The sequence below is a fragment of the Oryctolagus cuniculus genome, chromosome 15 (assembly GCF_051225735.1).
Source record: "Oryctolagus cuniculus isolate XC-2025 breed Fujian yellow rabbit chromosome 15, ASM5122573v1, whole genome shotgun sequence".
NCBI classification, from domain to species: domain Eukaryota; kingdom Metazoa; phylum Chordata; class Mammalia; order Lagomorpha; family Leporidae; genus Oryctolagus; species Oryctolagus cuniculus.
Genome location: NC_142881.1, coordinates 13,666,206 through 13,688,235, shown reverse-complemented (window position 1 = coordinate 13,688,235; position 22,030 = coordinate 13,666,206). Strand labels below are relative to the sequence as shown.

Sequence of the window (22,030 nt, the reverse complement as noted above, 5' to 3'; positions counted from 1 at the left end):
TCCACTGGCTGGCCTGGGTGAGCTAGGCCCTCTTTGGACAGGGCGGTTGCTTAGGAAGGTGTGACGCAAAACAACGCTCGGATTATCTCAGTATTTTCTGCGCAGGGCAGTTTGAGAGTCCCCATCAGAGGCCCTCCCATGAGGCTGAGCTAGAGAGCGAGGCCAGGCCGGGCTCTCTGAAGGTTAAGTAAATGTAACTCCGTTTGTCTAACGTGTTAGCTAACTGGGCACACAGGTGTTCGAGGGATGTCCTTTCCCTCACCTGGAGTTTGGGGTCCCCAGCTTTCCAGAATCAGATCCCACATGTAAGTGAGTAAACGCCCAAGCTTGACATGTTTATTTTTAAATGTACAAGGCCTCAGAGTGAAAGTTGAGGCACTGTTATGTAATGTTCTGCTGATCCAGGACACGTGGGATTTGTCTTCCCAGAGCGCCCACGTCAGCTTCCAATGCCATGAGGCAACTGGGGAGTGCCACTGTGGCTCTGTCACCCACAGGGCCACATCCTAGCCTTTAGTCCTAAGATGTGAGGAGCTACAGAGACTGGGAGAAAGCACGTTCTGGGCAGTAGCCCCCTCACCGCTGGTATTTCAGAATCTCCTATGGATTCAGAGCAATGAATTCCTCCAATATCGTGTGAATTGCACCTGGGAGCCAGGGCAACAAAGAATTTCCACCAAACTTTGGGGCAAACATGGCGTCAGATTGCCTGTGAAACAGTGGTTACTACCAGAGACTGAACTGCAAAATGTTCATTAAAATTGAAATTCCACCAAAGTGAAGGGAAGAACTGAACAGTTACTTTCTTATAATTTGGAAAGTAGCGGGAAAGGGAACTTTGAATACCAAGTGTTAGGAGAAGAGAATTCATCAAAGTGTTAATGTTCTGCATAAGCCCCTCCAAGTTTCTTGGTGAAATTCACAGCCCAGGGTTGGGTACTTTGTACTTGAACTGTTCCTAGAATTTCGAGAAACAGTTTATAAGCAATAACCGTGTTTGATAAAGTAATGCTAATTGCCATAATCCTGACTTAAAATAATAGATGCCTATTCCTTGCTCTTATAAAATCCAAAAATGGAATTCATGAGTGCTGGGTGCCTCTCTCTCAGTAGGAAACACAGGCTCCTTCCACCTGGGGTTCTGCCCCTCCCTGAGGGGCGGATTGAAGAATCCAGTGGGAATTTGCTGTTGCTCCCATCTATTGAATTTCTTCCTTATGCAATTTTATCCTCATTTTAACCTTTCCCTCACCAAACTTTCTTGAACTTTATTCATACTCAAATCATTGTGTCGCTTCTTCCTGCATCTGGAATCTCTGTCAGGGGATTGAGTGATTATTTGAATGCTTTTGACCTAAAACACATGGTGAATTAGCAATTCAACCCAAGATTCTGACAGGATAAAGGGTTCCAGTCTCTTAAAACTGGGGCATTCCACTGCAGTCTTTTAAAAAAATTTTTTTGAGCAGTCCTTCACATGAACAGAGCCCAGTTCAATTGCATGAAATGCTGCCCCTTCAGTTTATTTTTCCCAGATCACTTGCTTTTTTCAAACTACACTTTATTTTTACCTCTTACTCACAATTTCATCCGATGATGGGTTGACACTCTACCTGTGTGTTCTCAGAAGTACCCAATCCCTCTGGTTAGCTGGTGTGCTCTTTCTTACACACTGGTGTTGAGTGCCATGCGTTGTATGGACGATCTAAACAAAGTACGAATGCTTTTCTAGAAGGAGTGAACACCCTCGAAGGGCTGCTTCTGTTTCCCTGGTTTCAAGGGTCAGGCAAGGTCACCCAGACCTGCATGAGCTGGTCAGCTGTCCACACCTGTGTCCAAGACTGCCGTTATCAAATCTGTGGAAATTATTTAGCTATGCACAGGCCCAGAGGCCTGCCCAGAGTATCATAAACCAAGCACCGGGCGGGCTAGGACCTTCAGTGCCGTAAGATTATGGTGGTTCTGAGCATTACACAATCACATCGGAAAATAACTTCTCGTATCTACCTCTTTCTCATCTTCCCACAAGCGCTGTGGCAAACTTTACCTGCTCTATCAATCTATGTTTATCTAAGATTAAAATTAGAAGCAGATCCTTGGAAAGCTGTCCCTTGTTTTGCCCCTGTTCCATGCTGTTACTGAAAACGATAAGGTTTGCCTATAAAAAAAGGCCTTTTGGTGCGTCTGGTTCTGCACAGAACCTGACGGAACGGTCACGGTGAGTCAAGTCTACTTACCCGTTCTCCCGCAGACGTCTAAATGAACTTGAATTCTACCAATCTTTGAAAACCATTTGTAGCCGGACTTAATCATGTTTTTTACTTTATGTAGATGATCCTGCTCTGGACGATTTCACTGCTGCTAGGGCCAGTAGCAGGTAAGAAAAAATATTTATACAGAGTTGGGAAAAACTCACTGTCCATCCTTCCAAGAAGGCCTGAGATCGCTGAATTCACCTCACCATGAGAATTAGGAGTAGGGAGAACGTGCATGATTAAGAACACACGTGCTTGGAATGCGATTGCTGGATAAAAGCTAAGGTGGTCAGTTACATTTGAATTTTTGGGTAAATAACAAATATCCAGGCAAATGATAAATATATGATAAGTTGGTGCTAAAAGTAGTTAGGATTTTTCTGAAATTTTTATTTCAGAAATTAGTTACATTTTATTTATTACTAAATTCTATTATTACTGAGCTTTTCCTTGCTAAATCTATCCGTCTGAGCTGAGTCAAGGTAGGGGTTTGAGCGCCAGTTCAGACCCTTGCAACTGTGCTGTCATCCTGAGCAAACTGCGTAGTTCTCTGTGCCCCCGTGTCTCTGCCTGTGAGACTGTGTCACTGGAAAGGTAGTGAGAAACCCCCTGCCCTGGCCCCGGCGCCTTGACCAGATCCTGGGAAGTGCAGTTTCGGCCTCAGCTGTTCTCGCTGCTACTGTTAATCCAGATTCTATCCTACTTGAGGAACCTTCTCTTAAGTTCTTTCTTTATGCACTAACCTTGGAGTTCAACTTTGTGTCAACTCCCAGATGTTTATGTTACGGGTTGTGAGCTGCAGTGTGGCTCTGAAACGTGTCAGGTACCTAAAAGCTCAAGCCAGCTGGACAGAAACACTGGGCTTTTGCACAAAACTTAAGCTCTCTGCCCAAAGCTCAAAGCTACAAGGAGTTGGGAACCTTCAGCCTTTCCCTGACGAAGGCCTGGGGACCACTCTTGGGCACCGAGGGCTCGGTGAGGACGAATGAGGGGAGAGACTAGAAGAGCCCTGCAGAGGGTCCAGCACACAGAGGGAGCGAGGTGAGTCTGTGGCCCAGACTTGAGGAGCAGCAGAGGCTTGGTCTCCTGAGGCTGCTTTGTGGGTGGTGACCACGAGGGGGTTTGGGAAGCACAGGAAGCGAATCTGCCGCGAACCGTAACTGAACTCCCGTTTTGGCTGAGAGATCATGACAAAGAGCGCTCTGGTCAAACTGATATCTTTAGTCACTTCTGGGTAACTACAGGAAGTGAAGTCTGCTATGACAGACTCGGCTGCTTCACTGACGACGCTCCGTGGGGTGGAATTACGGGAAGACCAGGCAAAATACTGCCCAAGAGCCCGGAAGTCGTCAACACCCGCTTCCTCCTGTACACCAACAAGAACCAAGACACCTATCAAGTAAGAACGCTCATTGTTTTAAATTTTTTTTTATTTTAAGATTTATGTATTTACTTGAGAGGTAGAGTTTCAGACATAGAGAGGGAGAGGCAGAGAGAGAGAGGTCTTCCGTCTGCTGGCTCACTCCCCAGATGGCCGCAATGGCTGGAACTGGGCTGATCTGAAGCCAGGAACCAGGAGATTCTTCTGGGTCTCCACGCGGGTTCAGGAGCCCAAGCATTTGGATCATCTTCTACTGCTTTCCCAGTCATCAGTAGAGAGCTGGATTGGAAGTGGAGCAGCTGGGATTTGAACCAGCGCCCATATGGGATGCCAGCACTGCAGGTGATTGCTTAACCTGCTATGCCACAGCACCAGCCCCAATGCTCATTGTTTTTAAGACTAAGTTCCATCTGTTTGATATAATTATGATACTGAATATTTGACTCTTCTAAAAAGAACAAATTAGGGGAGTTCACATTGTGGAAGAATTGTAGGGCAGTGAGACTAAGTATTATTTTATGTAATTTGCTTGTTAAAAGGTCATATTACATAACTTCATATTATTCTTGTCCTACCTCCATGCTATCATTAAAAATATTCTAAATAGTGAAGTATATAGCATTAAAAATATTCTAAATAGTGAAGCATATAGCATGCCTCAAATAGTTCATGGAAAATGGGACTAAAATATGTTTATTTAAGTGCAAACTTTTCAAGTCCATGCAAAATTTTGTTTTTAAAGATTTCTGTATTTACTGGAAAGGCAGAGTTACAAAGAGAGAAGGAAAGACACAGAGAGAGAGAGGTCTTCCTTCTGTGATTCACTCTCCAAATGGCTGCAATGGCTGGGGCCGGGCCAGGCTAATGCCAGGAGCCAGGACCTTCATCCAGGTCTCCCACATGACTGCAAGGGTCCAAGCACTTGAACTATCCTCTGCTGCTTTTCCCAGGCCATTAGCATGGAGCTGGACTAGAAGTGGGGCAGCCAGGACTCGAACTGGCACCCAAAATGCTGCTGTTGCAGATGGTAGCTTAACCCGCTATGCCTCAATGTAAGCTCTGCATAGTTTTTTGCATAATACACATTTCTATGAACTTTTTGAAGACCCTGTGTGTGTGTGTAAAAAATATAAAATCTCCCAATATATCTACAGGCCAACTCCAACTAATTATTGTCAGATTTAATAATTTTTCAACTTCATGATGGTGGAAAAGCAGTGGGCATTCAGTAGAAATCTTTCTTTGAATTTGAATTGTTTCATGGGCTAGTGCTAGTCATAGAGCACTCTGCTCTGAGGCAGCAGCAGGGAGCTACAACTCCCAGTCAACCACATGGGATAAGTGTAAATAACCACCACTCCAGAGTATTGTGCTGCCAGACTACAGTGTTCAATAGCTTAGGTGTGCCAAGTGCATTTTCAACTTAGGATGTGTTCATAGGAAGATAACCCTGTTGAACGTGGAGGATTATTTGCATATGTTATCTATAACTGTATCTATATCTGTATCCCCTAAGGGACTTACATACTTGCACACATAAACACACACTCACAAAGACTTCCACTGTGTGGAGATAAGAGCATTATACCACTAAGATTGCTGCAGATATTATCCCAAATTGAACAGCTGCAAAATTTTGTGATGACAAGAAAGCATTGACTGGGTGGTGATTGTGAGTAATTTGTTTGTAGGGGGAGAATCCTTACTCACAGAGATCCCAACTCCCAGCAGCCTCCTTCCTACGACCTCCCCAACATACACATGGCTCTGATGGATACTACAAGAGACGTGACTGGAAATTCTTTTCTCTCCCAAACAGGAAGTTGTTGCAGATGCATCAAGCATCAAGAGCTCCAATTTCAGAACAGATAAAAAAACTCGCTTCATTATTCATGGGTTCACAGACACGGGGGAAAACAGCTGGCTGTCCAATATGTGCAAGGTGAGACTTGGTAATCTCTTAAGAGAATGCTGTTTAGTCATGATAATTAACAACCAGTTAGGTACCGGCCCCTACCAGGAAGCCCATGTGTCAGTCACCACGCCCTCTGCTGGCCAGGAGGTGCTGCTGAGCGAAGGGGGCGTGGAACACAGTGTGATGAGGTTGGCAGGCACCTGGAGGCGCCAGGGCAGGGCTAGTTAATAACCAATACAGCAGTGTTTTGAAATATTAGCAACTGAAGTTGCTGTACAAATGCATATCAGCTGATCATAGAACACGGTGTTTTTATTGGCTTTTACTTTCCAGGTGAATAGCTGAGAAATGTCATTTTCCCAAATCTACTTGTTTTCTGTCAAGTTTTACTTTCTGCATTTTGTTCTCCTCCGGTCGCAATTCTAGGAAAGCTGTGATGGTTTCTTTCCTGGAATTTATTTCCACCATGTGATCATTTCTAGTTTTAATTTGTGCCTTGTAATAATGAAGAATTAAAACACAGGCAATCACATAGAATAAATTGCCCTAGTAATCACTAGTGTTTGATGTACATAATTATTGTCTCATTTACTCATGTATTTATTTGTGTTGTCATCAAATTCCTATAACCAGCCATGGCACAAAGCTGTTATTTCTTCAGGTGTCAAGAAAAAGACCCTCAGAGTTGCACCCATTTTGTTTTTGACCTGTGACTCAAGCCAGGGGCTGAACCGATTGAGCTCCAGGGCATACCATGGTTTCTAAAGACTGATGAACACACTGAAGTCTGCAAGCTTCATGAGTTTAAAAATAATCAGTAAAGTCACAACTTGTCTTCTGAAAGAATTTAAGTCTGATGATTACTGGGAAAAAGTAGCAATAGATTTCTACATAACAGAGAAGAAAAAAACCGGGATCCCCTGCAAAAAAGGAATATATATATTTTAGATATAAGATATCAAATATCAAGATATTATATTTTAGATATAAGATATCACACATAAGATCTCAAAGGCAGGTGTGTTTCACTAGCCTTTGATTTGATTTGGCTTTGCTAATGCTGTTGCACTGTGGTGAAATAAGTGGATCAAACCAGAAGTCAGAGGTCCTGGATTCCAGTCCTGACCGTGTCCTCAGCTGCCATGATATTAGCAAAGGCAGACTCCCAGTCTGGGATGTTAGCCGTGCTCTGCCCTGTGCACAAATATATGCAGCCAAACTGGATTCACTTTGTCCACTTAGAACAATCATTTCATTCTTGGGCGTTCTCCTGTAAAATTAGAGTTGGAGATGATTTCTAAGATTGCCTCATTATTCTTTTTTTTTTAAGATTTATTTATTTGAACAGCAGAGTTACAGAGAGGCAGAGACAGAGAGCGAGAGAGAGGTCTTCCATCCACTGGGTCACTCCCCAAATGGCCACAATGGCCAGACCTGTACTCATCCAAAGCCAGGAGCCTGGTACTTCTTCCAGGTCTCCCACGTGGGTGCAGAGGCCCAAGGACTTGGGCCATGTTCTACTCCTTTCTCAGGCCATAGCAGAGAGCTGCATTGGAAGTGGAGCATCCGGGACTTGAACCAGTGCCCATATGGGACGACAGCACTGTAGACGGCGACTTTACCTGCTCCATCACAGCACCAGCCCCCGCCTCATTATTCTTATAATCCTTTTGGACACAGTAGGGATAAGAATAAACACATAGGCAAGCAAGCAGAATTCCTCCTAGAACTAACCTTTGCGGGCTGATAATTGACCTGCATCAGAGAAGGTTTCCAGGAGATATTAGTAGTCTATACTTCCATGTGAAATAATGGTTTAATCTGTCCATCTCAGGATGTGTGCTCCTTTATCTTCAATGTATTTGTGAATTTAAGGGATTCCAATGTACTCTTTCAGTTATTCAGCATCTGTACATTGAGCACCTACTATTGCCAGGAACTGTCCCAGGTACTGAACAAGACAATGTTCTTGGCTGCATTCTAGTGAGGGTTTGCACTCCAGTATGTAACATTCTACACATCTTCCCTGAACCAAAGGTCTGTACGATAGAAATCCCCAAACCCCAGTTCCCACAATGGGCAAATCTACCATTTGGAGCCAACATTAACTTGACGAGGGATTTTGTGTCCATTAGCACCCTTGGAACTTTGTTCATTGCTCTCAGGTTACGAGCGACATGATATTGTGTAGGCCAAGGAGGAATTTATCCCCGCCTGCACCTGTGCCCACTGGTAATTAACACGGCTCCTGAATTGCTCACCCTTCGCTGCCTCTCTTCTGCAGAACATGTTTCAGGTGGAAACCGTGAACTGCATCTGTGTGGACTGGAAGGGCGGCTCCCGCGCCTCCTACCCACAGGCCACCCAGAACGTCCAGATTGTGGGGGCAGAAGTGGCGTATTTTGTTAACACTCTCAAGGTAACTGCATCCCGCATGTGCAAAAGCCCATATACATTCTAAAAAGAAGTTGTAAGTCAGATCATCAATAAAAGCATTTCTCTAGTAAGATACGATTTCCTCCTTGGTTAAAGAGAAAAATGTAAAGAAATTTTTGATTTGGGCTCCTTAATAGCACTATGGAGGCCCTTAAAGTAGTTGTTGTTTGCTTTAAGTGAACCTACTCATGCAACTAGATGGTGGATTTACAGGATTCCCTGAGAATCTGTTTTGCTTTTACCAATTACTACAAAATTGACATGACCAGGTCGACCTCAAAATTAAACTAGTTTTGGGTTTTATTTTGTTTGTTTAGAAAAGCACAATAATAAGAAGCTAGCCTCATTGGTAACAAAAAAAACATAGAAAATTATAAATAATCAAATGTGGCTGTACTTACATAATCCCTTTAATTTCTGTTATGTTACCCAAACGCCAACTTCATCGTCTTGATGACTACTCACTATGTCCTTCAAGGCCTCCCTCTACAGAGAATGAAAGCAAACCAAAGTCCTGGGTGCACAGCAGAAAGCCCATTTCCACTTTTCACATCTTTGGAAAAGGCTATGAAAATGAACTGCTTTATGTTTTCTTAAGGCTCAGGTTTTTGGAAGACCTCCTTTATGCCTATGCCGAAATCCATAGTTCTAGAAACCATTCTGAAGATGTTTTCTTTTGGAGTGGAGACTGTAGAGAATTTTGGTTTCTAAATCTAGAAATCAAAGTAACACACGACAAACTTCTATTCATTGTTGCATGGACTTGGGGACCCTCAGTAATAAAGGGAAGACCTATAGTAAAACCTGGTGTACAAGCAGACAAATGTACAGCAGTGACAAACGGAGGGGTCTGCGCTAGAGATAAGAAACCCGGGTGTCCCGAGGAGGAACAGGGAGCCCCGAGAGCCAGGGCAGGAAACGCGCCCCAGCAGAGTCTCCGCCTGCCCCTCCGCCGCAGCCCCCCACCTCGGCAGGGTCCCGCGGGCACCTTCCTCCCAGGAGAGCTCAGGGCTGGCTCTGGGCCGGACCCGCGGTGCACGTGCCCTTCCTGCAACCGCCCCTGCTCATGGGCCTTCAGCTCCAAGACGTGTGTCCAAGGACACATTTTGGGTGACAGTCTGGCTGTCTTCATTTCCCCACAGTCGTCGCTGGGGTACTCTCCTTCCAACGTCCACGTCATCGGCCACAGCCTGGGTGCCCACGCTGCCGGGGAGGCAGGAAGGAGGACCAACGGGGCTATTGGACGAATCACAGGTTGGTCAAGTTTTAGACTACATGTGGCCTCCTGGGTTCTAAGAGGAAATGCTGGAGGGAAAGTCGGTGCACACCTTCCTTTGACCTTGCCACACTTTCTGAATTGGTCTGCGTGATCAGAAATCAGGCATTGGGAATCTTTTATTGATACAGATCTCTGGTCCACATGCCTCTCTAAGATGGAAATATATTCCATGTGGCTGAAGTCTGAATTAGGAATATCTGGAGATTTTATTTCATATAAATTTCCCCATTGCTAGTCATTCAGAAGGATAACTTTCGTGAATAGAATAAATACCATAAGCACTGAAATAAATAGATTGAACTCAAAGAGCTCAAATGTGTGCAAGTAATTCTATCCTGCTTCAAGAGCAACAGCCAATGAGCCCAAACCTCATCAACTCCAAGCCCAGAGCCCGGGAGGGGGCAGGAGGTGGGGTGTGGGCAGATGGTCAGGCTCCCTTGGCTGCCATTTCTGCTCGCTGCTAATGAGATTTCAAAAGTGTTATTTTACAAGCCTCTGAGTGGCTGCATTTGCTAATTGGCCACACATCGGTATCTGGCCTCTCAATCAGTTCTGCAACCTTGAGAAAGACTGTGCTACCCTGAGTTCTTCTCGTGGTGGCCAAGAAAGCCAAGTCCTTGCCCTCACAGGAGTTTGCAGTCTACTGGGGACTCTCTCTTTTATTCTTAAACATTTATTTATTTATTTGAAAGGCAGAGAGAGAGAGAGAGAGAGAGAGAAACAGAGACAAAGTCTTCCATCTACTGACTCATTCCCCTAATGGCCGCAATGGCCAGAGCTGGGCCAGGCTGAAGTCAGGAGCCAGGAACTTCTTCCAGGTCTCCCACATTGGTGCAGGAGCCCAAATACTTGGGCCGTCTCCTGCTACTTTCCCAAGTGCATTAGCAGGGAGCTGGATTGGAAGTGGAGCAACAGCTGAGACTCGAACTGGTGCCCATATGGGATGCCAGCCTTGCAGGTGGAGGCCTAACCTTCCCTGCCACAGCACCACACCAGGGGACTCTTTTAGTCCACTGCCTCCCAAGGTCCAGCTCTTTTCTTGGATCTGCTGTAGTGACCAAGATTCTACCAGGAACTAAGCATCCACAGAGGAAAAGTCCATGAATGGAGGAAAGTTGAAGCAAATAGCAAAGTAGAAGCAAATTTCCCTTCAGAAAAATGGTAAGGGAGGGATGAACTCAGTTGGGTCTTTCCATGCATAACTCTTGGATGCAGCCAACTCCTGGGCTCTAACTAATGCAGAAATGTGAAAGTGCATGAACACTGGGAGAGAATTAACAACACATCCTCTTACCTTAGGGTTGGATCCAGCTGAACCTTACTTTCAGGACACCCCTGAATTAGTCCGATTGGACCCCAGTGATGCCCAGTTTGTGGATGCGATTCACACGGATGCTGCTCCCATAATCCCCAATATGGGTGAGTTCCTCAGCTTTTCCTGCGTGTCCTACTACACACTGGCATGTTTCAGACTGTTTTCAGTCTATAATAACATAAGCCTTCCTCTATTAAAATTCTTCAGGATTTGGAATGAGCCAAACCGTGGGTCACCTCGACTTCTTTCCAAACGGAGGACTAGAAATGCCTGGATGTAAATCGAGTTACGTCTCCCGGGCTGCTGACACAGAGGTGGAAGGGAGAGGTAAAACCACAATTGTGGAAGCGATTTTCCAGGGGAAAGTGTGTGTTTCATCTGGCTGAAGTTGCTAAATGCTTTTAATTGTACAGGTTTCACATTTTATACAACAAAGGACTTTTAATTGTATCCCAGAGGGAGGTATAGGTTTTCATTGGTAGAAGTGGCCACCAGGAGAATGTGGGAGAGTAAATGTCTTAACAGTCATCTTTTCATGGGCGGAGTTCAGGGAATACATGACCAAGTTGCACTTGCATTTATATGGACTGCCCTTTCTTCTGAAATTACCTTTTCCATTTCGTTTAACTGTGATGTTAAGTATTGTAACCTTGGCCCATTCTTAACTGCGGAATACATCACTGATTATAAATACACTTCGTAAATGATTTTGTACTTGGACTTCCACGAGTCCACACTTATTAGAGCATTCTCTTCAACAAGCATACTTTCACCATGACTTCGATTTGGAAAAATAAAATGTGTCATTGATATATAATTATGTCTTATTTCAAAGGAGCACGTTTCTCGCTGACGTGTAATCACTTAAGATGCTTGGATTATTATACGGACAGCATCCTCAATCCCAGTGGCTTTGCTGGGTTCTCCTGTGACTCTTACAACGATTTCACAGCGGTAAGTAGCTTTCACCCTCCACCTAACCAATGTTGTGACTGACTAGTGGATTCCACTCTTCATTACCTCACTTATCACAGAGACATCTGTTACCATTAATGAAACTTAGTAGACTTCAGAGCAAGGGACTTGAGAATAAAAATATCCAGTTGTGCCTTGTTCTGTGCATGTCTCTACATTTGGAGTAAATGTTCAAACTTGTATTGGAAATCATCCCAACCAGCAACAAAAGAACTAGTCGATGGGTATCTGCTCCAAGTCTATAGGACACTGATCAGCATGGAACATTTTCCTTAAGTCTATAGGACTATGGACATGTGAACATTTCTGTGCTATTGTCTTCTTTTGTATCATCTTGATATCTAGGTTATTTTCTTATTTGTGATCTTGAACATGACATACCTATTTTCTGTTTTTAAAAACTGACTTTTCACTGTCAATTTTTTGAAAGTGAACCTTGGAACTTGTATCATCCAAAGAAAATTTCAAGTAACAAACCTGCCAGGTGAAGTCATAATTTCCAAAAAGTTACATCTTAGTAATCAAGACAGAGCACACGAATCCAGGTTTCTGTATTACATCACTAATGACTTTGGGCAAAATGCTTCAATTCTCTAAGCAGTTTCTTCATCTATTAATGTAAATAATAATGGTAAACTCAACACATTCAGCACAAAGACTAAGATGAAATATGTTAACTATTTAGCCCAGAGCCAAATCCTTAATAGTTAGCATTCAACAAATGCTACCTATTACGGGAAAGGAGTGCATATTTTATTCTCCCTGGAAATTGCAAATACAGTCAGATCTGAAAACACCCCCTCCTTCCTCTGGTATAACTTTGCTTTGATCTTTCTCCCCAGTAGTTAAGGCTAGATATTGGGAAAAACAAAGAAGCACTCAAAAGAGCTTTAGCTTTCATCCAGTTAAACTTGAGTTTGATTCAACAAAATTAAGCATAATTTTAGGGGATGTACAGCATTTCTATAAAAATAATGTCTCAGTCCTCCATATTTCTCCCCCTTCGGATGCTCTCCAACCAGGTGATCGGGTAGTGCTGTGGTCCGTGCGTGCTCAGCAGAGGGAATGATGTGGGGTCCACTGGTGAGGGGCCCTTGCTGCATTGCAGCTGGGGCCGGATCCCTGCCAGCCTTGTTGATGGGCACACCGCTCTCAGAGGCTGAGGTCTAACTCATCTACTCTCCAGGCGTGGGCAGTGTCTTCAGAGAGGTTTGGCTGTTTCTTCCTGGCTGGCTCAGTTTCCCCTTAGCTCTTGCTGGGAGCAGACCCTGAGACTCGGCCATGTCTACTACCTGGCCTGTCGATCCTGGAGTTGACCCGTTAGCTTCGCTGTGTAGTGGTCTTCCCCTCCACAGTGGGAATTGGCATGCATGTCCTGCAGCTCTGTGCCTCCTTCTCCATCACTGGTACCACACGGTACCACAATCCCGTGGTCCAGAAAGAGATGAGATTTTCCTGTACCAATCTGCCTTTTCCAGATCCAGCCTTGGGTTGAACCCTATTCGTCTCCTGTGCTTTTTCTCTCAACATCGCTGTGATTCTGGGATCTGAACATTCGTGCTAAGTGGAAGTTAAGGGAATTGAAAAAACTGAGCCTATTGTCTTCCTCAGGAATCCCATATTGCACACCAATAGCTGATTATCTCCTTCTGTACTTTCTTTCTTTTTTTTTTTTAAGATTTATTTATTTATTTGAAAGGCAGAGTTACAGAGAGGCAAAGACAGAAGGAGAGAGAGAGGTCTTCCCTCCACAGGTTCACTCCCCAAATGGCCACAATGGCTAGAGCTGGGCTAATCCAAAGCCAGGAGCCAGGAGCTGCTTCTGGGTCTCCCATGTGGGTGCAGGGGCCCAAGGACTTGGGCCGTCTTCTGCTGCTTTCCCAGGCCATAGCAGAGAGCTGGATGGGAAGTGCAGCAGCTGGGACTTGAACTGGTGCCCATATGGGATGCCAGCACTGCAGGTGGCAGTTTTACCCGCTGTGCCACAGCACCAGCCCCAGCTTCTATACTTTCTTACCCAGTCTTTCTAAAGTAAATTTTAACACCCTGCAGGAAGACAAATGTCTTGGGCAACTGGGATAAATTAGAGAGGCAAAATAAACAAGATAAAAGTGCTATCTAAATTCCCTTGTTGTGCGGTTTTATGGCGTTGTATTATTTAACAGGGAAGTCGCTGCTGTATCCTTGTGAGTAGCGAGGTGCATCGTGAACCTTTGCTGAGACTGTTAAAGTCCTCTTTCACCACCAGACAGGCCGCCGCATGTTTGGGCCGCTAACACGCAGCATCCTCATGCGTCTTGTGTTCGCTTTCCCTAGAACAAGTGCTTCCCCTGCCCCAGTGGAGGCTGCCCGCAGATGGGACACTATGCTGATAGGTTTTCTGGGAAAACAAATGGAGTGGGCCGGAAATTTTATCTGAACACTGGCGATTCTAGTAGTTATGCTCGTAAGTTTCTGTTTTATTTACTTTAAATTCTAAATGCTATGTATTTTCTCCTATGCACTGATATTGTGTGAGTTGGTCTTTCATAAAAAGCTTTACAGAGCTTTCTGCACTGTAGAAAAATGCTCGGTGTTCTAGGTCACGATGGCTAATTTGAGTAGCAGGGGAGAGTTTGGAACTTGAACTATTACTGATATATAGATGAATATAAATTTCACTGAGTGACATTCTGAAGTTTTGTATGAGCAACAGTCACTCAGGAGAGAGCGATCACAGAGGGTGTGGGGGTGGGAGGAGTTGACAGTTTCAGTCGATATCTGGGACTGTAGACTGCAGGGCTATGGGAAGTGGCGTGTAGGGGAATGGTGAGACAAGAGGACAGCCTCCAGGGGGTTTTGCTGCGCAACAGAGGAAGAAAATGACTTGCATGGAGTCAATGGGATTAGCATTATTGTGAGCACTAAGAAAAATTCCCTCCCAGAATTTGGCTCAGGCTAGCTCTAAATGGCAAAACAAACAAACAAACAAAAAAACCACCTGGTAGTTCATTATTCATCAGTATCCAGGGAATGTTCTTTTAGTTACCATAACTTAATACATGGCCAGTGGCAGTGAAAGTTGAATTATAGATTTTTTTACACAGATGTACAGCATTCAGTCAACGAGATGACAGGGCATAGAATTTGGTGATCAATGAACATGAAGTGAATGGATGAAAATGTCACACTGTACTACTTTTCCACTACCTTTTAACACAAAGTTCTTACAACACTTGAGAATAAATTGTTAGATTAAAAAGTTGAAAGCAAAATATATTGCTTAGTCCCTTGTCTTTAAAAAAAAAAAAAAAACCCGCACATGTGAACTTTGGTAAGAGTCTATACATCCCTCCAACTCCTGTCTCTTGAACACTGCTAGAAAGAAATGTGCGTGACTATTCTATTAAAACAACCACAAAGCCAGGTCTAAATTATTGAAAATTCTGCAACTGGGGGGTCACAGCTAACCTCTCTTCAGTGTCTCTTCTTTGCAGGCTGACATCTTACAAATTTCTTTCCTCCGTGCAGGTTGGAGGTATCAAGTAGCTGTCACACTGTCCGGAGAGAAAGCTACAGGACAAATACTAGTTGCTTTGCTTGGAAATAAAGGAAACTCTAACCAGTATGAAGTTTTCCAGTAAGTGAAATATTATTCTAAGGTTTTTTTTTTTTATTTTATTTGCCAGGGCCAGTGCTGTGGCATAGCAAGTAAAGTTGCCACCTGCAGTGCCAGCACCCATATGGATGCTGGTTTGAGTCCTGGCTGCTCCTCTTCCTATCCAGCTCCCTACTAATGTACCTGGGAAAGTGGCGGAAGATGGCCCAGGTCCTTAGGCCCTGCACCCACATGGGAGACCCAGATGAAACTCCTGGCTCCTGGCTTTGGCCTGGCACAGCCCTGACCATTGTGCCCATTTGGGGAGTAAACCAGCAGATGGGAGAGTTTCTCTCTCTCTCTCTCTTTCTCTCTCTCTCTGCCTCTGCCTCTCCTTCTCTGCTGGTTTACTCCCCAAATTCCTGCAATGGCTGGGGCTGGCTGGGTCCAGAGCCAGAAGCCAGATATTCAGTCCGGGTCTCCCAGGTGAATAGCAAGAAGCCAACTACATGAGCCATCACTGCTTTCCTCCAGGGTCTGCACTGGCAGGAATCTAGAGGTAAGAGCCAGAGCCAGAGCCAGAGCCAGGCTCTCGGGAGTGGGACATGGGCATCCTGACCGCTGGGATGAATGCCCACTCCCCTGCCCTAAGCTTCTTAAATGTTGAAATACTGGACGTGTGTAATACATGCTATGGACATTGGAGGTTTTTCATTCATTACTATGCAACACTGGAGAACTCTCATATATAATAAAAAGGACAGAGTTCTTTTATCTTTGAACCTTAAAATATTTCAGAATTGTGTTTCTAAATTTCTTCTGCTATTTCCTGAGGAATCTATTAATATTTGCTTTGATGTTTCGCATCTGATTTTACCAATACACAATTATTCTCTCTACAAAGCAGCAAGGAAAAAATGATATAATGTCATCATTTGTTAAATTGTGGGTGGATTGTATATAAAATATATTTGAAGTTTTCCTAAAGATGACTTTAAAGTTATATGATTCATGGATAGCAAAACCTATTGCTGAGTTAGCATGCCCTTGTGAATTTATGTCATATATGATAATCACAAATGTACTGTCCATCATTTTAACTGAAGATATGTCATCTGGTTTCAGAAACACATTTGTGTGTGTGTGTATGTGTGTGCAGAGGATTCAGAAAGTTTGTAGAAAAATAGAATAAAAAAAACTTTTCATGCAAAATATTATTAAATCCATGCAGTTTTTTTTGAAATTATCAAATCCATTTATTAATGCTTCCTTGTTTACATTCACTTAATTTATTGCTTTTTTAAAAAAGATTGATTTAGTTGTTTGAAAGGCAGAGTTACAGAAAGGCAGAAAGAGAGAGAGAGAGAGAGAGAGAGAGAGAGGTCTTCCATCTGCCGGTTCACTCCCCAGATGGCTGCAATGGCAGAAACTGCACCAATCTGAAGCCAGGAGGTCTCCCATGTGGGTACTCAAACCGGTGCCCATATGGGGTGGAAGCACCACAGGCGGTGGCTCTACATGCTCTGCCACGGTGCTGGCCCCTAATGTACTGCCTTTTTTTTTTTAGAAAGCTTTTATTTAATGAATACAAGTTTCCTAGGTACAGCTTTAGGTAATTCACTGCTTTTTAACAATGGTGTTTTAATTTCTCATGGATATTTTATCATAGTATTTCATGATATTCATTTTCCATGAACATTTGGAAGACCTTTCATATGATTGATTTACAAATTTTTGTATGAAAATAACTTATCTTTTAATTTCATTTTTCCACACACTCTCAGAAGCCCTCTCATCTATGAATGCTATATGTATATAGCATATATATCTATATGTATATTCATGTACATTCATATATACTTTTGTTAACTTTTCCTTAGAGGCTCTCTACAGTCAGGCCAAACTCAGTCCAACGGCTTGGACTCAAACGTGGAAGTCGGGGATGTGCAGAAGGTTCAATTCATTTGGCATAAAACTGGCATCACCTTGAGTAAGCCCAAAGTGGGAGCAACCAAGATCGTGGTGAAGAGGAACGACGGGAAAGTGTAAGTAGTGGGAATCTAAAGCGGGTTGAAGGGTGTTAGCACTCTTCCAATTGCGTTCCCACTGGACGCTTCCTTTACGTTAAACCTCCTCCAGGGGTTTACTACATGCCAGGCATGGCTGCTTCCCAACACCATCTGGTTGGCAAATATACCTTGTTCAGTGTGTGTAATTAATGTGTGTATCTTCCCCAAATTCCGTGGGCACACCAAATTGGCAGTTAAGCTGCTGGGAACACACTCGACCTATTAAAGCACAGAACTGGGCTGCGCTGAATCACCTGTCTCCTTGGTGAAGACAAAGGCCCAAGAGCCCAACCCCTTGTTCTAAACAAGACTGAGTGTGTGTAAGTCCAAGATTTGTCACAGTAAGCTACCAAAATGGTGAACTGATGAAAATACAGCAATATCAATATTAGCACCAAAGTTTTTTAGTTTTAAGTGAAATTCAGCTGTAGAGTGCTAGGTTTCTTCTGTCATCAGGGCGTGCTTGTTCATAAAAACCCCATTAAGGGACTGGCAGAGGTGGAATAACAGATCTCATTTACCTTCCCAACTGAAACAACAGAAAGTTCAGACAAAACAGGTGACACAGCAGTTTTCAAGACACTGAACATCAGGCAACAAGGAGAGTGATGCTTGAGACATCAAAATCAGGCCACAGGGGCCACAAAGTTGTCCCGAGGACCTCTCCAGAGTGTTCCAGATGTGACACTGGCAGGGGCATTCAGGCAGAGCCCACTAGACGCTCCACGTTGAAGAGACTAAGCGGAGAACCAGGAAATCCCAGGCAGCCAGACCTTCCAGGACAGCCTCCCAGAGAGGAGAGCTGCACAGACCTGGAAGGCCCTCTGGAGTATTCAGTGGATCAATGACCAGCTCAAGTGTGTGGACAAGCAAAGCAGGGGAAACAGACCTTTGGAAGGATTACAGTCCCCTGCTGGATTGGGAACAGTGTTGCTTTCAGTCCACCAGACTGGACAAGCATATAACTCAAGGAGCCTTAGGTACAGTATTTAGAAAGATCTCCACTCAGAGTGGGAAATAGCTTAGATGAAACAAAACCTTAAGTGACAAAACTGTTTCCAAATAAGTACATTGCAGAACAGTATTCTGAGTGATTTATAGAGGTAGAAAATAAACCACCCACTTCCAGGCTCAAATTTACATTATCTGATGAACTCAGAGATTCCCAGGATAGAAAGACGTGGAACAGTGCACTATACTGCCGCAGGTGGTAGAGCAGCAGACAAGGGCACTGAGCCAATGAGAAATCCATGCTGTTTGCTCAGTGAGGTTGGCAGAGGCATGGCGTGTATTGCAAAGGCCCCCAGTGAACCTGTAGAAACAGCAAATGTGATCTCAAGTGAAAAATGCAAACAATGCAATTGACAGCAGATTAGAAATGCAGACAAAAAGGTTTGTAAACTTGAGGGCAAAATAGCAACTACCCAAAATGAGACACTGCGAAAGGGGAATTTTTAAAATGTCAAGAACGTCAGTGACCTGTGGAACACCACCGAGAAAGCTAATGTGTCCGTCTTTAAAGGACCTAAATGAGAAGGGAAGAAAAACATGTTTGAAGAAATAATGGCTCCACAACCACCATACTTGGTGAAAACTATAAACCAACGGATTAAAAAAAATCACAAGAATCCTAAGACAAACAATGCCAACACACACATTACAATCAAGTTACTCAAAGCCGCTTGTAAAGAGATAATCTAGAAAGCAGTCAGAGATAAAAGGTGCACTACATGTAGAAGAGCAAAGATGAAAGTCACAGTACATTGTTCACCAAAAACCATGGAAGCTCAAAGTGCAACGCCGTGTTTAAAGTACTGCAAGGGACAATCGCTTAGAATTTATTCCTGCAGAGTTCTTTCAAAGTAGCAAACGAAGTAGAGGCCTGTGGGACCTATCAGGGTAACAGAATCCTTCACGAACAGAGCGACTATGCAGGAAATGCTACCAGAAGGTCTTCAGGCCTAGGAAGAGGTCAGTAGTTAGAAAATCATTTACAGATAACAATTAAGAGCACAGGAAATAGTAGCTACACTGAAAATACATAAGGCTTTTAATCATTATTTAGCTTTAAAAATAATTGATTCTTAAAAACAGTAATAATGTTTTTCAGGGGCTTAGCATATTTCTATGTAAAATATGTGCTAACGATGCCATGAAGTGTGGGAGGGAGAAGTGGAAATAAATAGACAACCAGAGAGCACTAACGCTGCATCACTTAAAGGAAGAACGTGTGACGTTTAAAATATGTGCTACAAATTCTAAAGCCACCACTGCAGCTGCCAAGCCAGCAAAGGAGGCAGAGTGCAATAAGAAATAAGCTACAGCAGGGCATAGAAAGGGCAAAAAGGGAGCAAATAACACAGGAGCAAAGAGAAAACACAGGAAAATCACAGGTATCTCTGGCCATATCAGTGACCGTAGGCAGTGAACATGACTGAAGGACCTCAATTAGAAGGTAGAGACTGTCACACTGAGCTTTAAACAACTGGGAGCAGGCATTTGGTCCAGCGTTTAGGACAGCAGTGAGGAGGCCTGCTTGTCATGGGGCCTGGGTTCACACCCGCCTCCTCCTGATGCCACCTTCTGTGGCCCTCAGGTGTTTAGAGAATAAACAAACATGTGGGAGATCTCTCCTCGTCCACCTGTCTTCTCTCTCTCTGTCTCTCTGTCTCTCTGTCTCTCTGCTGCTCAAATTAATTACTTTCTTAAAAAGCAGCAGCAATCTTTGGTGTGTTGGTGAAGACGTCTGTTAGGATGCGCCTGTCCTGTCCCAGCATGCCCGGCGTGGATGCCCGCCTCTGCCTCCTGCTAATGTGGCCGGCGAGGCAGTTGTGATAGTTGGAGCAATCGGGGCCCTGCCAGCCACGTGAGAGGCCCCGCTCAGTGGGCTTCAGTACAAGCCCAGCCCGACCTGTTGCGGGCATTCGGGAAGTGCATCAGTACTTGGGAAAGCTTGCTCTCTCTCTCTCTCTCTGTCACTCGCTCACCCCCCTCCTTCTCGCCCTCCCTACAAAATAAATAAACATACAAACCAATCCATGAATGTCCAAATGAAACACAATCTAATATGCAAACACAAATGTATTTTCACAATGTGAAAGGCATACAATATAGGGAGATATACTATTGGTCATTAATAAAATGCAAATTTAGACCACAGTAAGATACTGCTGTAAACTTATTGAGATGGCTAAAATTGAAGATAGTAATAGTGCCAAGCACTGTGGAGAATGTGAGGAGACTTGTACTTTCATATTCCTCTAATGAAAACAAAACGATACAGCCACTGGAGTGAGCAGTCTGGCAGTGCCTTCCAAACTCAGAACTGCTGACAAACAGCCATTTCAATCTTGGGCCCCTAACCCCACCCCTTCAGAGTTTCCATCACCCTTGATCAGACAGCCTGAACAGACTAGTGGGGAAAAGGCCCTTCCTGTTCTTGGGGTGTCAGTTGACAGCTCCTCTCTCTGCTGTCTGCACAGCCATAAAACCAGATTTGGAAAAAGCATTCGGTCCTTCATACAGAAGAGGTCTCCCCGCCGAGTCGGTCAGAGGCACAGCGCGTGCCCCTCCCTCAGACTGTGGGGAGGACAGAAGCTGTCCTTGTGCCCGCCCCACCACTGTGCCAGCTAGAGGTGACGCCTGCTTTCTCTCCACAGGTTCAATTTCTGTAGCACTGACACCGTGGTGGAGAAGGTTCTGCTGACTCTCAGCTCGTGTTAGGAGGCTGCTGACAAGTGACCGTTGACATGAATGTTAATAAAGCTACTGCTCTAGCAACACAACACGTGCCTCTCTTTTGTTATCAGTGCTCGTTATTTCCAAAGAAACCTTTGCAGAAGGGGATGAAAATCCCAAATGTGTAGCTGACACGAAGAACCACAGATAACTGATGACTTCTGCAACCAGTTGTTTGACAGTTGCATCCGGGACTCTTGTTACCATGACAGTGTCATCAGGCCCATTAATACAACTGAAGACATTGTCATCACTTAAGGCAGACCTCCAGCCCCCAAGTGATGCCCCCCCCACCAGAAGGCCCACATGGAAAGTTCCAGCCCTCACCACTGCCTCCATTGGCTTAGGCTCTGTGTCTAATCCCAATCTGACATCTCAGGAGAGAAGCCACAGAGGAGACAAGGACAGGACATATCCCATGCTTCCTGACTGCTCTCCCTGCTCTTGGTGGGGTTCACCCAGACCCCTCACCTCTCTGACACTTGGACGAACTTTCTAAAGCACAAAGCCAACTTCTTCCCACGGTGCCCAGGATGGGACCTATATTCCTTAGTGAGGTTTTCAAAGTCCCCCTTGGTCTGGATCTCACCTAGGGCATCAGCCTTCTCTCTCCTCGTCTCCCTACTGGCACTCCATACAAGGCCTGTCCCCAAGAGGGCCTTGGCTGGACATTTGCACCAACTCCTCTCTTCCTCAATGACATTTTTCCTGTCTTCTTGTGTGTTTGACTCCTACTCATTCTTAAATCTCTGTATAGACATCATTTCTTCCAGAAAACCTATTAGTCACAGCTCCTAAACCGGGTTTAGGGGGCTCCCCACTGCACTGCCACTGCACCCAACACGGGTCTCTCTGTTTTGTAATTGTTACATCAGTGAATGGGTTGTTTACTGTATGTGCCTGGCACATATGTGATGTGGGGTAGAAGAATAAATATTTTTGAATGAATGAATGAATCAATCAATCCACTTAGAATTAGTCCATGTCCTGAAGGAGAGGGGGATATCTGTTCTAGGTCTTGAAAGATGGGTAGGGATTTGCCAAGGGCACATTTGCCAAGGGCACTCCAGAGAGCGGGAACAACACAGAC

The 22,030-nt window shown here is 44.3% G+C and overlaps 1 protein-coding gene across 1 annotated transcript; it reads left to right on the top strand.

Annotated features, from left to right (window-relative positions):
* Positions 1 to 2,190: 2,190 nt before the first annotated feature.
* On the top strand, positions 2,191 to 20,987 carry LOC100339512 (pancreatic triacylglycerol lipase-like). Its single transcript, XM_002718761.3, has 13 exons — positions 2,191 to 2,218; positions 2,332 to 2,377; positions 3,500 to 3,654; positions 5,456 to 5,578; positions 7,836 to 7,970; positions 9,130 to 9,241; positions 10,566 to 10,685; positions 10,789 to 10,908; positions 11,417 to 11,535; positions 13,873 to 14,002; positions 15,067 to 15,175; positions 17,014 to 17,178; positions 20,862 to 20,987. The coding sequence occupies exons 2-13, from the start codon at positions 2,332 to 2,334 to the stop codon at positions 20,923 to 20,925; spliced, it is 1,398 nt and encodes a 465-aa protein (XP_002718807.3). The 5' UTR covers positions 2,191 to 2,218; the 3' UTR covers positions 20,926 to 20,987.
* Positions 20,988 to 22,030: the final 1,043 nt, after the last annotated feature.

Bases quoted from the DNA above. Each gene is read 5' to 3' on its own strand.
- LOC100339512 (XM_002718761.3), top strand. From the start codon at position 2,332: ATGATCCTGCTCTGGACGATTTCACTGCTGCTAGGGCCAGTAGCAG. The intron at 10,909-11,416 runs GTAAAACCACAA...CTTATTTCAAAG, and splicing joins CACAGAGGTGGAAGGGAGAG to GAGCACGTTTCTCGCTGACG. The intron at 14,003-15,066 runs GTAAGTTTCTGT...TCCTCCGTGCAG, and splicing joins CGATTCTAGTAGTTATGCTC to GTTGGAGGTATCAAGTAGCT.